The 16,814-nt window shown below is 45.7% G+C and overlaps 3 protein-coding genes and 1 pseudogene across 6 annotated transcripts in view; 2 read left to right on the plus strand and 2 right to left on the minus strand.

Annotated features, from left to right (window-relative positions):
* The window catches only part of LOC144697396 (uncharacterized), an 83,414-nt gene extending 78,827 nt beyond the window's left edge, over positions 1–4,587 (minus strand). Inside the window, 1 exon segment of the mRNA XM_078569376.1 lies at positions 4,188–4,587. Coding sequence (XP_078425502.1) covers positions 4,188–4,290 — 103 coding nt within the window. The 5' untranslated portion in view covers positions 4,291–4,587.
* LOC144697155 (uncharacterized) overlaps positions 1–11,492 on the plus strand; it is a 266,512-nt pseudogene extending 255,020 nt beyond the window's left edge. The window contains exon 2 of the transcript XR_013580307.1: positions 9,652–11,492. The product of XR_013580307.1 is annotated as an uncharacterized LOC144697155 (transcript). The remainder of the gene's footprint in view (positions 1–9,651) is intronic.
* Positions 1–16,814, plus strand: part of LOC144697120 (uncharacterized) — a 432,856-nt gene that overhangs the window by 30,029 nt on the left and 386,013 nt on the right. The window lies entirely within an intron of this gene.
* Positions 15,783–16,419, minus strand: LOC144697965 (uncharacterized). Its single transcript, XM_078569917.1, has one exon. The coding sequence runs from the start codon at positions 16,407–16,409 to the stop codon at positions 15,783–15,785; it is 627 nt and encodes a 208-aa protein (XP_078426043.1). The 5' UTR covers positions 16,410–16,419.

A 16,814-nucleotide genomic window follows, 5' to 3' on the forward strand; every position in this document is an offset into this window, starting at 1 on the left:
ACATTCTTAATAATCACCATCCATCTATAAAGATCCAAGTCACAACCAATAAAGAAAAGACTGATTTTCTCGACACAACAGTATTCAAATAATAGCAGGACCCCGAGCCAGGCAGTCAAAGAAGGTCTGGAGAGAGATGCAATGGTTTTTTGTCGAGGTTCATCCCGAGCAGTGCAGTGACACAGGACTCTGTGCTCTATGGGCTGTTCCCAGGGACACACACCAAGACAAACATCAACTGCAGCTGGAGGATCATCACCTTGGTGAAAGACCCTCTTTGGTCCGCCCGAAACTTGTTGGTCTTCCAGTGCAAAGAGTTGTCCCTGACCGAGTGTTGCAGACTGGCACATTCCAAGCTCCAGGACTGCTGAGGGATGCACTAAAGCTTGGGGCAGCTGCCGCAAAGGCGCAATGGGGAAAGGTCACAGTGCACCAAAGGGCTGGGAATTATATAGACCCCTCGGGCTGTATGACTCACAATCAATGTATGCAGTGAATACTACATGAATCACAATTGTACCGAAGCACCTCAGAATGCAACATGATCTCTGTCGATAACGTGAATCTCTTTGCACTGCTGACTGTCTGTAATGACCATGTTGAAATGTCCGGAATATTCATTGATTGTATTGAAGCACCTCATGATCTATGTGGAAAACTGGAATATGATTGCACTTATTGTGATGGCAATTTTGAAATCTTTTGGAATGTTCTTTCGGATATTTTATGAATAAAATATGTTTTTCCAAAAAATAGTCAGCAGCACAGAGGAGAATGCAAGAGGAGGGCCCTGGGACAGGCAGTCAGCAGCACCTAGAGGAGAGTGTGAGAGGAGGACCCTGGGACAGGCAGTTAGCAGCACCTAGAGGAGAGAGTGGGAGGAGGACCTTGGGACAGGCAGTCAGCAGCACCTAGAGGAGAGTGTGAGAGGAGGACTCTGGGACAGGCAGTGAGCAGCACCGAGAGGAGAGTGAGAGAGGAGACCCTGGGACAGGGAGTCAGCAGCACCCAGAGGAGAGTGCGAGAGGAGGACCCGGGGACAGGCAGTCAGCAGCACCTAGAGGAGAGTGTGAGAGGAGGACATGATTCTACCTGTCTGAGCTGAAGTGTAACATCAAAGGGAAAACCGCTAGGTGATTGGTGGGTATCTCTTCTGTGTCTCTTTTGACTGGCCACGTGGCTTAAATCAGAAGACGTTATTACAGCTGAAGAGTACAGTTAAGAAATTCACTTTTAAAATATTTAACATCCAAATTAATTAATTAAATAGAATAGAGATGGCTGGGCAGGCGATGTGTTGCAGCTGTAGTATGTGGGTGCTGGTGGACACCGCTACAATCCACGGTGACCACATCTGCAGCAAGTGTTGGCTGCTTGAGGAACTTCAGTTCAGAGTTGATGAGCTGGAGTCCGAGCTGCGGACACTGTGACACATCAGGGAGGGGGAGAGTTACCTGGACACTGTGTTCCAGGAGACAGTTACATCCCATAGATTAATTACATCAAATTTAGACCATGATCAGGGACAGGAGGGTGTGACTGCGAGAGAGGCAGGTATGGAGATCCAAAATTTAACTTTGGAGGAGCCTCAGGCAGTGCCCTTGTCCAATAGGTACGAGGTTCTTGCTCTTGGTGTGGATGAGGGCACAGACTGCAGGAAGGATCGGCGAACTGACCATAGCACCATGGTACAGAGCGCCATTCAAGTGGGGGGAGAAAAGAGAAATGTAATAGGGGAAAGCATAGTGAGGGGAATAGATACTGTTTTCTGCAGCAAAGACAGAGAATCCCAAAGGCTGTGTTGCCTACCTGGTGCCAAGGTTAAGGACATCTCTTCTGGGCTGGAGAGGAACTTGGAATGAGAGGGGAAGGATCCAGTTGTCGTGGTCCACATAGGTACCAATGACATAGGTTGGACCAAGAAAGAGGTTCTGCTGAGGGACTACGAGCAGCTCGGGGCTAAAACTTGGCAGATAGAGTTTAATGTAGGAAAGTGTGAGGTCATGCACTTTGGTAGGAAGAATCAAAAGGCAGACTATTATTTAAATGGAGAGAGAGACAAGTGCAGCACAGAGGGATCTGGGTGTTCTTGTGCATGAAACACAAAAATTTAGCATGCAGGTGCAGCAAGTAATTAAGGAGGAAAACGGAATTTTGGTCTGTATTGCTGGGGGTTGGAGCTTAAAAATAGGGAAGTTTTGTTACAACTGTACAGGGTGTAGGTGAGGCTGCACCTGGAGTACTGTGTACAGTTTTGGTCCCCGTATTTAAGAAAGGATATACTGGCATTGGAGGCAGTTCAAAAGAGGTTCACTGGGCTGATTCCTGGGATGAAGGGGTTGACTTATCAAGAACGGCTAAACAAGTTAGGCCTTCATTCGTTAGAGTTTAGAAGAATGAGGGGTGACCTGATTGAAATGTACAAGTTTCTGAGGGGATTTGACAGGATAGATGTTGAGAAGATGTTTCTATCAGTGGGGGAATCTCGAACTAGGGGACATAGTTACAGAATAAGGGGACACTCATTTAAAACTGAGATGTGAAGGAATTTCTTCTCTCCGAGGGTAGTGAATATCTGGAATTCTCTACCCCAGAGAGTTGTGGAGGCTAGATCACTGAAAGTATCTAAAGAGGAGGTAGATAGATCTTTGAAATATCAGGGAGCTGAGGGCTATGAGGAGCTGGCACGAAAGAGGAATTGAGGCCTGGGACAGATCAGATCAGCCATGATCTTATCAAATGGTGGGGCAGGCTTGAGGGGGTGAATGGCCTACTCTTACTCCTATTTCTTATGTTCTTAAACCTAACGCCTTTATCCTTTTATGTTTTAAACCCTCCAGAGAATCTGTCTTCTATTAACATTTGCCCAGCTGAATTAAATCATTGACACACACACACACACACACACAGACACACAGTCTTCTTCACAAAATAACACAATATTCCCCAAGAATGTATACTTTTTTAAAAGCTCCATTCCTCACACCGTGGGGACCACTGGAGATTTCCTCCTCTTGCCTAAAGCTGGGCAAATCGTCCAACTTCTTTTCTCCTCACACGAACTGAAGTGAGCTATGGCCTACGGAAGATTAAATCTGCAACTGTCTTCTGTGAGAAACGACCAGATAAATTAACAAAAGAACCTTCTAACCTGTAAAGCCCATCTCCATGGCAACGTGGCACGCTTTGGGAAGTTCCAAACAGAAATGCAAATGATATAGCTTTTGCCTTTAAAACACCCTTTGATAAAATGATTCATATGAAATATGAACCAATATGCAACAAGGTTCAAAAAGCATCAGCCCATTGGAAGCAAACTCGTGAGACCGGCCAGTCCAGCAGAAAGAAACCCTCTGACCCTCCCACTTCACCAAGTGTCAGAATGAACATGGTTCAGTCCTGGATGTGATGAACAGCAGCAATAACAGCAAAATCCAACCTCTATCATCACCTGTGTCCTCAATGGTGTCTCAGCAAGTGGGGTGAATGAGTGAATGCCTCCCGACACTCAGAGCAGGTGAACGGCCTCTCCCCAGTATGAGCTCGCTGGTCTTGCAGAAGTTTCGATGAGTGTTTAAACAACTTTCCACACCCGGAGCAGGTGAATGGCCTCTCCCCAGTGTGAACTCGCTGGTGTATCTGCAGGTGGGATAACTGACTGAATTCTTTCTCACACTCAGAGCAGGTGAATGGCCTCTCCCCGGTGTGAAGTCGCTGGTGTGTCCGCAGGTTGGATAAACAAGAGAATCCCTTCCCACAGTCAGAGCAGGTGAACGGCCTCTCCCCGGTGTGAATCCGCTGGTGTGTCTTCAGGTTGGATGAATCACTGAATCCCTTCCCACACATGGAGCAGGTGAATGGTCTCTCCTTGGTGTGAACTCGCTGGTGTGTCTTCAGGTTGGATGACCAAGTGAATCTCTTCCCACACTCAGAGCAGGTGAAGGGCTTCTCCTCAGTGTGAACACGTTGGTGTATCTGCAGGTTCGATAAGCAAGTGAATCCCTTCCCACACTCAGGGCAGGTGAATGGCCTCTCCCCTGTGTGAACTCGTTGGTGTGTCCGCAGATTGGATGCGTCACTGAATCCCTTCCCACACACAGAGCAGGTGAACGGCCTCTCCCCAGTGTGAACTCGCTGGTGTGTCTGCAGGCTGGATAACTGAGTAAATCCCTTCCCACACTCAAAACAGACAAACGGCCTCTCCCCAGTGTGAATGCGTCGATGAATCTCCAGCGCAGATGGAGATTTGAATCCCTTCCCACAGTCCCCACATTTCCACAGTTTCTCCATGGTGCATGTGACTTTGTGTCTCTCCAGGTTCGACGGTCAGTTGGAGCCTCATTCAAGCACTGAACACATGTACAGACTCTCCCCACTGTGAATGATGTGATGTTTTATCAGGCTGTGTAACTGATGAAAGCTCTTTCCACACTGGAACCCTCTTACTCAAGTGTGTGTGTCTCGGGCCTTTTCCAATCACACCGATGTTTAAAACCGATGAAATTCAGTTCCCAGGAATCAACTGATTCTGTCAGATCTTGACATGATGGCTGGCTTCAGATTTTTGCCTGCACATCCTCCCTTTCCAATGTCCTGTAAAAGGAGTTTTAAAGGGTCATCACTGTCAGTACAGGATAGAAATTCAGAACAGACAATTCTAGTCTCTATGGAACATTCCTTCCTCTCTCATTCCCCAAAAGCTGTAAATCTCCATCCCACACACTGTCCCTCCATTCTGATTCTGCTGATCGACAGGTACATGCTCACTGCTTCTACAGATACATTCAGTGGACTGAAAATGTGTGTAATATATCGGACTGTATAACTTGATGAGAGATACCTCGGGGATGTGAGGGTGAACTTTATTTAGACAGTGATTGTTCATGATCTGGAACTCTCTGCCTATTACGGTGCTGGAAATGGAGACAATCAATGATTTCAAAATAAAATTGGATGGGCACTTGAAGGAAATAAACTTACAGGCGAACGGGGAGAGAGAGGGAATGGGACGGACTGGATTGCTCTACAGAGAGTTGGCATGGACTCAAGTTGCCTAATGGACTCCTTCTGTGCTCTAATGACTTGGAATATATAAGGTAGCTACAGTAATATATTACAGGACTAGAAATAAGAATACACGAAGTTTAAATGGCCATAAATAATATATCCAATCAGTGCCATATAACACTAGACATATCTCTGTCCTATGTTAATTTATTGTCCCCTTAAATGTCAGCCATCTCCTGGGGAAACCACCCCTTTAATTGTGAACATTAGGAAAGAGACCATCCTTTTAGCCAGACAAATAAATGTGTCAAGCTGAGGGAGCAAAGGGTGTCAATGTCTTTAAGAGAGAGAGAGAGACCTGGGCCAACCTTTCCAGAGTCTGCACCCTCCCTGGATTCACTTCCTTTCCCTTCAGTTCCTGTAAGTCAACAATTTGCCCCCAGAATGAGAAAAGAAATGGAAAGGGGGAGAAAAGAAAGTGTTTTACTCACAGATGTTGGACACAGGAGGAAGTTTTAGTCTGTGTGAAGCTCAATCTTCATTCACACAAAGCCCGTGCTCTGATTGGCTAGAGGATTAGAGTCCTTCCGGTCCTCCAACTCTTCTCATTGGTCAATCTCCCGCCTGAAGACAATGGGCCAGCGGAAGCCTTCGTGGAAGCGGAAGACTCTGACCCTCATGACGAAAAGAGCGGCTGGCCAATGGAAATCGCGATTCGTAGCACATGCTTCCCCGCTCCCTAGGACATGCGCAGTCCCGTGTCTCCCGCTCGCGCGGCGGATAGAGCGGTTTTCCCAGCGCAGCGGATTGTGGGAGCTGCAGCCGCCATTACTCACCCGGATCTCAGTCTCCAAACTCCTGGGACTGGGATGGAAAGTGCGGGTGGGGGGCGCAGTGTACTCATCTTGACACAGAGTACATGTGGGTAGTCACTGGATTTGATTGTGACGCCCACGTAGCAAAAGAGTTTGTTAAATTCATGGGCAAATATTTAGCCACCTGGGTGACATATCGGGGAGGGCAATAGGTAAAACTGAACCCGAGAGTCAACACCTTCAGGGAAGGAGAATTGGGGAAAAAGCAGGAGGAGGATAGTAGGATGAATTAGAGCTTCCATCAATAGGAAGGAACAGAGCATGTGGGGGACAGAGATTTATCATTTGAGAGGAGGAACGATGTTCTATGACAACTGGAATCGACCGTTCTGGATTTCTAACCTTTGCTTTTGTAGTATGCTAGTAATCTGATTTTACAGTGCATTAGTAGGAAGGATTTGCAGACCGGAAATGCAAACCAAACATCACGCCAAGACCTGACAGCATCACTCAACTTATCAGGACCTGACAATCATCAGCCTTTGAATGCAGAACGAGGAATTAATTGTCTATCTACTGAAAAGTTTTCAGCTATCAGTGTGAGGCTTCAATTGGTCATCCAGCTTGGTGATGGACAACTGTAACCCGACAGCGGATGAACTTTGCAAACATGGCAGTGGGAGGGGCTTTGTGAAAGCAATCAAGCTGGAAACTCAACCGTGCAGTCACAGTGGTGAGAAACCATTCACCTGCTCCGTGTGTGAGAAGGAATTCAATTGCTCATCCACGCTGCTTAGACACTATCTCGTTCACACTGTGGAGAGGCCCTTTGCTCGTTTCCAGTGTGTGAAGAGGTTCAGATATTCCTCTCAGCTGCTGGGACACCATGTGAGGCCATTGACCTGCTCTGAATATTGGAAGGGATTCACTCACTCATTGAGCTTGATAACATATCAATGAGCTCACACCAGAGAGATCACCATCAGCCAAACCCGAAACCTAACCATCAACCTAACCCTAACCCGAACCATTCAGTTCCTGTATGTCAACTATTTGCCCCCAGAATGAGAAAACAAATGGAAAGGGGGAAACATTGAATTCCTCACAGATGTTGCCCAGAGGAGGAAGTTTTAGTCTGAAGCTCATTGTCCAACTTCCGCCTGTGACGTCCACAATGGGACCCTACCTGAATCAGCCAATAGGAATTACTCTGCTCCGCAGTCACGTCCTCGGGTTCCAGTCTGCAGGCCAGGCGAGCGGCCACACCCATTGTTCCCCCTCCCCCTCCTCGAGCCAGGGTTTCCAGACACACAAATCGAAGGTGTAAGGCTCGAAACGTTAACTGATTTCTTCTCCGCCGATGCTGCCAGACTTGCTGAGTTTTTCCAGGTAATTCTGTTTTTGATTTGGATTTCCAGGCAACCGGCTGACGGCTCCGGCCAGAGCGAGAAGCCGCTCGGAGAACTCGGGAGAGGGGAAGTTGCGCATGTGCAGGGGAGAGCCCGCCCATTCCCTTCATGCTGAGGGTTTGCCCAATGGGAAGAGTTGGAGGACCGGAAGGACTTTGATCCTCCAGCCAATCAGAGCGCGGGCTTCGTGCGAACGAAGATTGAGCTTCACACAGACTAAAACTTCCACCTGTGTCCAACATCTGTGAGTAAAACACTTTCTTTTCTCCCCCTTTCCATTTTTTTTCTCATTCTGGGGGGAAATTGTTGACTTGCAGGAACTGAAGGGAAAGGAAGTGAATCCAGGGAGGGTGCAGACTCTGGAAAGGTTGGCCCAGGTCTCTCTCTCTCTCTCTCTTAAAGACATTGACATCCTTTGCTCCCTCAGCTTGACACATTTATTTTTCTGGCTAAAAGGATGGTCTCTTTCCTAATGTTCACAATTAAAGGGGTGGTTTCCCCAAGAGATGGCTGACATTTAAGGGGTCAATTTTAGTGTGATTAAAACTGTCCTGTATTTTAAGGGATTCCTCCTTATTTTGTCTTTTTGCCTGTACTTCTAGGACAGCCTGTGGGAAACTGATCCCAGAGTCCCCAGGATGAGTTTGAGAGATTCGAGTGGGCAGCAAGTGAGTGAGTTGGCCAGCAGAGAGATGATGTTGTGACTGAACAAGAAACGTTATAAGTTTTAGTTGATTTTAAACCCCACCCTCCCACTATTATTGTCTCAAGACCCCACCTCCCCAGCCCCTCTCATATTGAAGCCCAAACACCCCCAACCTGCTCTCACATTCACAAGCATCTCACCCCCACCCATGCCTCCTCCACAGCTTAAGTGTTCCTTATTTTATTTCATTAGAGTTCTGCCCCCTGGACAATACAGTCTGAGAGGCAAAGATATGTCTAATGTTGTGATTGGGATGTTATGATGTGTGCCAGGTGGACCAAATCCACAAGGGAAACGTAGCCACGCTATCACAATAGTTTTGCAACTTGTATTTATTACGAGAAGCTGTGTGCACTGAATTCAGAAACAAGGAGTCCACTAAGACCTTTAGAAATTTTAAACGTGAAATTAAAATATTTATTAACAAAAGAAAAGATTTCAAGCAAATACATATGACTACAGTTACTTAATACTATAACATATCCTAAAATTCCTAATTAACCTGACTCTGAATTACACACCCCATTTAAGGCAACAATCCAAAATAGATTTTAAATTTAAAAAACAAGTCAGCAAGTTACCACAGTACACACTTGACAGTGGAATTCCAAAAGCTTGTCTCCAACTTTAGTTGCAGGACACAGTAGACTTATGCACAAATGGGTGGAGGCTTCCTGAAAGTTGTTTCACACACTCCTGTTAGATCTTACATGGCCCCCCCAACATAGCCTTTCATTCTCCTTCATATATGTTTGTCTCTTTAATATGTAAATTCCATTATTCCATAGGCCTTTGGAACTTTGCCTTTCCCATACTATAACAGTCTTTTATTTTGCCAATGTTGTCAGTAACCTTTGGGAAAAATGAACACACTGTTTAGCCTTGCTTATCCGGCTGGTTGCAAAAAAACTAACAGCTGTTGAAATCCAAACAACCCCTTCACTTATATATAAATGCAAATTCCCTTCAGACCTTACATGCTAAGACCCCATCGATGTTTACTCATTAACATTTCAAGTACATTTCTACACCTAACTTCTTTTGTTAATTTCAAGCTTGCACCCCACTCATACCGATAAACCTGCTTGACAATAAACCAGAATAATATTGTGAAAATTATTATACTTTTGTAATGGGGGACACTTTAGATATATTATTGATAGTTTTGTCATAAAGTTCATTTGTTATCCTTCTAGTCTTGGAGGACAGTACTGTAGCTACTTAATATATTTCCAATGATGGAGTAATTCTGACACAGAAGGGGTTCATTTGACAACTCAAATACATACCAACTCTCTGTAGAGCGATCCAGTCAATCCCATTCCCCCTTCTACATCCCCGTTCCCCTGCATGTTCATTTTCTTCAAGTGTCAATTCAATTTCATTTAGAAATTATTGATCGTCTCTGGAACCACCACCCTCATAGGCAGTGGCTTCCAGGCCATCACCACTGGCTGTTGAAATAAAGTTCTTCCCCACACCACCTTGTATCTCTAATCATGTAATTGAGCACTGTGTCTTACGCGCATTTTTGGTGCAGTAATGTTGGGTCTATCTTAGGTGCAGCAGAGTGAGAATGGAGCGAGAGTGTGTGGGATGGAGATTACCTGCTTTTGGGGAATGAGAGAGGAAAGAATGTTCCACAGAAATTAGAACTGTCTGTTCTGAATTTCGATCCTGTACTGACAATAATGACTTTTGTAAACTTCTTTAGCAGAATATTAGAAGGGGAGGACTTGCAGACAGCAATCTCAAACCAAACATCACGTCAAGATCTGACAGACTCACTCGACTCATCGGGACCTGAATATGATCAGCCTTTGAATCTAGAAGGAGAAATGTTTGTCTGTTCTGTCTGCTTGAAAAGGTTTAAAGCATCAGCGTGACTGCAAAAGCATGAGACACACACACATGATTGAGAGTGTTCCAGTGCATTGACTGTGGAAAAGCTTTAACCAGTTTCAGGGCTTGAGAAAAACATCACACCATTCACAGCGGCGAGAGACCGTACACGTGTTCTGTGTGAGTACGAGGCTTCAACTGATCGTAGAACCTGGAGAGACAGAAGGACACGCGCACCATGGAGAAACCGTGGAAATGTGGGGACTGTGGGAAGGGATTCAGATCCCCATCTGTGTTGGAAACTCATTGGCGCAGTCACACCGGGGAGAGGCCACTCACCTGCTCTGAGTGTGGGAAGGGATTCACTCAGTCATCTCACCTGCAGACACACCAGTGAGTTCACACTGGGGAGACACCGTTCACCTGCCCTGAGTGTGGGAAGGGATTTAGTCAGTTATCCAGCCTGCAATCACACCAGCGAGTTCACACTGGGGAGAGACCATTCACATGTTCTGAATGTGGGAAGAGATTCACTAATTCATCCCACTTGCAGAGACACCAGCGAGTTCACACTGGGGAGAGGCTGTTCACCTGCTCGGAGTGTGGGAAGGGATTCATTGATTCATCCCCCCTGCTGGCACACCAGCGGGTTCACACTGGGGAGAGGCCATTCATCTGTTACGTGTGTGCGAAGGGATTCCCTCGGTCATCCACCCTGCAGACACACCAGCGAGTTCACACTGGAGAGAGGCCATTCACCTGTTCTGAGTGTGGGAAGGGATTCACTCGGTCATCCCATCTGCTGGGACACCAACGAGTTCACACCGGGGAGAAGCCATTCACCTGCTCTGAGTGTGGGAAGCGATTCAGTGATACATCCACCCGGCTGAGACACCAGCGAGTTCACACAAGGGAGAGGCCGTTCAGAGGCTCTGAGTGTGGGAAGAGATTCACTTGTTCATCCAAGCTGCTGACACACCATGACAGTCACACTGATTAGGGACCTTTTAGATGCTCTGACTGTGATTGTCGATTATGTCAATTGAGGTTAAGTATATACAGGTGGACATCATGGATTGGATAGTTACTTGAGCACATATAAAGAGACCCTTACTGATATCGAGTGGAGTCGAGTCAGGAGATATATACTCGTAATGTTTCACTCAGTGAATAAATCTATACCAAGTAAAGATTGGCTCCGGTTTCTTCCTTCACCATCAGGCTGTGAGGATTATAACATGGTAACAGAGAATGCTTGTCGAATGGTGAAGGTTGGAAACTAAAGGAAAATAAAACTTCACACAGAAACTTACAACCTGAGTAGTTTTTGTGCGAAATGGCTGAAAGCAAGTGGAAATTGTCAGGGTCTGATTACCCGCTGATGTTCTCGGAGTCTGAGCCACACGACCAGTGGAAGAATGAAGTGGATATGTGGACACGGGTTACGTCCCTACCAAGGAGGAAACAAGGTCTGGTCTTGGCATCGTCACCTCCCAACAAAAGTAAAATCAGAAGCAAAGTATTTAGTGAGCTAGATGCCCGTCAGTTGGATACTGATGAAGATTTGGATCTTCTATTCGGGTTCATTGATGAGATTTGCAAGAAAGATGATCTACTGGATGCCTATGAAGCATAGTTGGACTTTGACAGGTTTCAAATGAGGGTGAAAGCATCTTTAGCAGATCTGCATATCACAACAGAAGACAGGATTGGAACAGCACTAATAGGTGAATGAACCCCAGGGGTGACCAGGGAACAGTTAACAGGTGTTTCAGGTCTGACGCAAAATATCATTATGTGATGAATTGCCCAAAGTGGAAAATCAGGGTCTTCAAAGTGACACATGATACAGAGAATTCTGAGGCTGAAGATGATGATGATGATCACTCTGAAGGAATTGTACTAGTCACAAGGAGCTTTGGTCCAGTGATGAGTGTGTTAGTCACAGACACATTCAACTGTGCTGTGTTAGACAGTGGCTGCACCTCGACAGCATGTGGATTAGATTGGTGAAAATGTTACCCAGATTCACCTCGTACTGAGGATCGACGCAAGGTTAAGGAGTATGAAAGTTCTACTTGTCCTGGTTTGGTTATGTCAACGCATTGAAGTCACTAAAAAGAGTGGGGATTCCCTGCAAAATAACTGGAGTCAGCCTCTTTATCAGTGTTAACTGTTAGACTTCACCCCGATGACACATTTGTGTAATTAATTATATTACCAAATTGTACTGTATGTAAGCTTAACGATGAACAGTCTTCAATTGCCTGTCTCTTTAACTTCCAGATACTGTAATGTAGCTTTAAGGAAAAAAAAACTGGTGTTAAGGTCAGGAAGGGGTCAGAGCACCAGGTGTTCCAGGACACCCTGTTTAGATACAAGTTATAGTGCACAGTTAGAAGGGACTCCAAGCTGATTGGCTCAATTTGTTGTGGGGAAACAAGGAACACTTTTCCCATTGGTCAAGAGTCACAAATATTTGTTTAAGAAGTTGTTAGTTTTGTTGAACAGCTGCACCAACATGGGTTAAATGTTACAAAATTACCTTCAAAAAGGTCCATTTGGTAACTCGAGTCCATGCCGACTCTGTAGAGCAATCCAGTCAGTCCCATTCCCCCTCTATATCCCCATATCCCTGCAAGTTTATGGCCTTCAAGTGCCCATCCAATTTTCTTTTGAAATCGTTCATCGTCTCTGATTGCACCACCTCAAAGGCAGCGAGTTCCAGGTCATTCTCACTCGCTGTGTAAAAAAAACTTCTTCCTCACATTCTCCCCACATCCCTCACTTAAAACCTTCAACCTGTGTCACCTCGTCCTTGGCGGGAACAGCTTTTCTTTGCCCAGTTGATGTAAACCTGTCATAATCTTGTCCACCTCTATCAAATCTCCCCTCAACCTCCTTTGCTGCAAGGAGAACAGTCCCAGCCAGAAGAAAGAAACAAGATATGTTCATGCCTGGAATAAAATGGGAATGTTTACAATTCCACTGGGCAGTGAAGGAATTGGAGTAACTCACCTTGGGTGTAGTTGAATGGAATAGATCAATCTGGTATCCATGTAGATTCTAGTGAAATTCAGGGAAGTGTAGACAAGATGAATAAGTCGATAGCTTTCTCTTGGAAATGTTTATATCATTTGCCTCTGACCCCTTTTTTAAAAGAAAACCACAGTTGAAATCCTGGCCACTACCTGAAATATCGGGACCGCACAGAGTGAGATCAGCAAAGCTCTTGAGGCAGACCCACCCCAACCCCCACCCCACCCCACACACACACACACCTCCGCCCCAACCCCCGCGTCCCACTGCCCCCATGAACTTTGGATAAGATAGCATGAAAGTCAAAAAATGTCTGTCATGCTATTGGGATACCAGTGTACGTGCACATGTGATTTGTTCGATGTTCAGCAGCTAACAGAAGGAAATTCATGGTGAAATACATGGAGGAGTCCCAAACATACACAGTGACTTGACAAACAGTATGACATGAAATGGTTAATGTGGCCAGAGGAATGAGACAACATTTTGATGTGATCAGGGCATTGACACACACTCCAGAGAGAAACTGACTTTAAAACAGTCAGGATAGAATTAAAGACACCAGTCATGGTTGAAAAGTGAATAAAACTAAACTGAAAGGGATAAAAAATTATGGATTGGGACAATGAAGAGCTTGGGAGAAATAATACTGAGTGACAACTCTCCACAAGTTGGTCAGGAGTAAGGAGAGAGCTGGAGAATCTTTTACATCCAGGCTTGATCTGTTGCTTGAAGCCAATGTCCTGATGTACGAGTAACCTAGAACTCACAGCGCTCCTTCAGGAGAAGAAAAGATTGAGTAGATGTTACCCCAGGCGGGGCCAGCACAGAACTGGAAAATCATTGAGTGAGGGGTCGGAGAGAGAGTTCTCCTCCCCTCAAGGTGTGGGCTGTAAGAATCCTGGGGGACCCCCTACTTTGGGTTTTCTTGCTAATTAGTGAACATTTAATTAATAACTCTGACAGGCTGTGCAATTATTTTAAATTTGATTATTACACTTCTCCTGTTTTTATTCCTGTTGTGATTAGGCTCTGGGTGAGGATGGTTGACAGGTGACAGGATGGGAAATTGTGGTTTGGGTCTTCATTGACCAAATGTTTTATTGGTCCGAAAGGTGTAAAAGGGGCCAAACTTCAGCAGAAATCTGGCAGAGCTGAGAACAGACGAATTGCTATGTGGGAACAGGGAGATGAACAGCTCCCAGAGGACAGAGAAAACAAGAGTGCCTTGAATCCTAGACGACATCTGGGTATCGAGGCCACCATGTTTTCATTGCTTGGCATGGGAATGCTGACTCCCTGTACCGGGGACGGAGCGTGGGAAGCCAATTGTTTGAGAGTTTGACGTGGCTTGGGCAGGTACAGATGGTTCAATGACAGGTTTTGTAATTGGTCCGTTCAAATGTTAGCTCAGCAATGATTGGGTTAAATCAGTCTCCATAGACTTTGTGATGTAAAAAAGTATCAGAAGGGATTCCCCGAGCACAGAGATTTGTAGAGGTTTTACATATTGCATGACTAGTGCCATGGCATCTGGGGCAGACCAGGGAGCATTTACGTGGAGATGGTGCTTCTACCCAGAGTGTAATGGTAATGCTGCTGCACTTTGATACTACTGCTCAGACATGAGCATGTGTCAAGTCTTATTTATACTGAATAAAATCTAACCATTGCCACCAATAAGGGTTATCATTGTGAATCATTTCAGAGTTTGGGAAAAGGGAATAAAGGGTTAATTGACTCCCTGAACCCCATCTTCTAACATCGCTGTGTCAAAAATAAAATCTCATCTCGCCCTCTGGCTCCTTTGCCAATTACCTTAGAAGGTCTCACTTTCTGTTAAAGAGCCTGCCAACCCCTCTCACCCACTTTCCCTAAAGTGCAGATATCTAATCATGAAAAGTCCAGCAAAATAAAATACATTTACTGATAAGGTTTATTCATGAAACAGGACATGGTTAAAAAAAAAAATTACTTGAGGATCAAAGACAACCAGAGTAAAAGGATGTGCACAATGTTCTCGACCCAAATGGTTTCTCTTTAGTTCATCTGTCCCCTGTTTGCTGCCCTCTTTGTGGAACACCTCCGCTCAGTCGACAAGCATGACCCTGACCTTCCAGTTGCTGCCATTATAATTCACCACCTTGCTCACATTTCTGTCCTCGGCCTGCTGCAATGTTCCCGAGAAGCCTAACACAAGCTAGACGAACAGCACCTCATCCTCCGATGAGGCACTTTACAGCCTTCTGGACTCAACATTGAGTTCAACAACTTCAGACCCTCAACTATGTACTCCGTTTTGATTCCTTTCTTTTGCCAAGTGCCAGTGTGCGTCTTGTTTTCATGATTTTTGCTTTCAGACAGAGCTGTCCTTTATTCTGCCATTAACACTTTCTCTGGATCAATACTTTGTTTCTTTACTACAACCATTACCTCTCCCTTTGCCTTTTGTTCCATGACATTTTTGTTATTTAATCTCACTCGCCCTCTAATCAATCCCTGACTTTCCCTCTTGTTCTACCTGACCCTCCCCCCTTTCTCACCAGCATCAAACCCATCACATTTCTCCCTCTCTGAAATTCTGAGGAAGAGTCATGTTGGACTCGAAACATTAACTCTAGAGGAAATGTGCACTCCCAGGCTCAAAGTGCATCAGCCCACTGGGAGCAAAGTCGTGAGACTGGCCAGTCCAGCAGAAAGAAACCCTCCGACCCTCCCATTTCACCAAGTGTCAGAATGAACATGGTTCAGTCCTGGATGTGATTAACAGCAGCAATAACAGCAGAATCCAACCCCGGTAATCACTTGTGAACTCGCTGGTGTCTCAGCAGATTTGATGACTGAGTGAATCTCCCACACACGGAGCAGATGAACGGTCTCTCCTCAGTTTGAACTCTCTGCTGCCTCAGCAGGGCAGATTAAACAGTGAATCCGCTCCCACGCTCAGAACAGGTGAACAGTCTCTCACCAGTGTGAACTCGCTGGTGTGTCCGCAGGTTGGATATTTGACTCATATATTTGAGTCAGCAGCGTGGATAGATGAGTGAATCCCTTCCCACACTCAGCGCAGATAAATGGTCTCTCCCCAGTGTGAACTCGCTGGTGAGTCAGCAGGTTGGATGATTCACTGAATCGCTTCCCACACTCAGAACAGGTGAATGGTCTCTCACCGGTGTGAACCCGTTGGTGTGTCAGCAGGTGGGATAACTGAGTAAATCCCTTTCCACACTCGGGGCAAGTGAACGGCCTTTTCCCAGAGTGAACTCGCTGGTGTGTTCGTAGGTTGGATGAATCGCTGAATCTCTTCCCACACTCAGAGCAGGTGAACGGCCTCTTCCTGGTGTGAACTTGCTGGTGTGTCAGCAGGTGAGATAACTGATTGAATCCCTTACCACAGTCGGAGCAGGTGAACAGCCTCTTCCCAGTGTGAACTCGCTGGTGTGTCTGCAGGTTGGATGAATAAGTGAATCCTTTCCCACACACAGTGCAGGTGAATGGCCTCTCCCCAGTGTGACTGCGTCGATGAGCTTCCAATTCAGATAGGGATCTGAATCCCTTCCCACAGTCTCCACATTTCCACGGTTTCTCCATGGTGCGGGTGTCCTTGTGTCTTTCAAGGTTCGACGATCAGATGCATCTTCCTCCACACACAGGACATAAGTGTGCTCCCTCCGCTGTGAATGGTCCAATGTTTTACCAGACTTTGTAACTGGTGAAAGCTCTTTCCGCAGTCAGTGCACTGGAACACTCTCACTCAGGTGTGTGCGTCTTCATGCTATCTTGGTCAGGCAGATGTTTAAAGTCTCCACAAGCAGGTAGGACTGAGAAACATCTCTCCTTCTAGATTCAAAGGCTGATAATATTCAGGTTCCATGAATCAAATGACTCTGAGACCTTGAAGTTACGTTTGGTTTTGAGTTTTCTGTCTGCAAATCCTCCTCTTCTGATAACCGGTAAAAGGAGATTAGATAAATCATCACTGTTGCAACAGGATAG

This window comes from Cetorhinus maximus, chromosome 23 (genome assembly GCF_964194155.1).
Source record: "Cetorhinus maximus chromosome 23, sCetMax3.hap1.1, whole genome shotgun sequence".
Classification (NCBI taxonomy): Eukaryota; Metazoa; Chordata; class Chondrichthyes; order Lamniformes; family Cetorhinidae; genus Cetorhinus; species Cetorhinus maximus.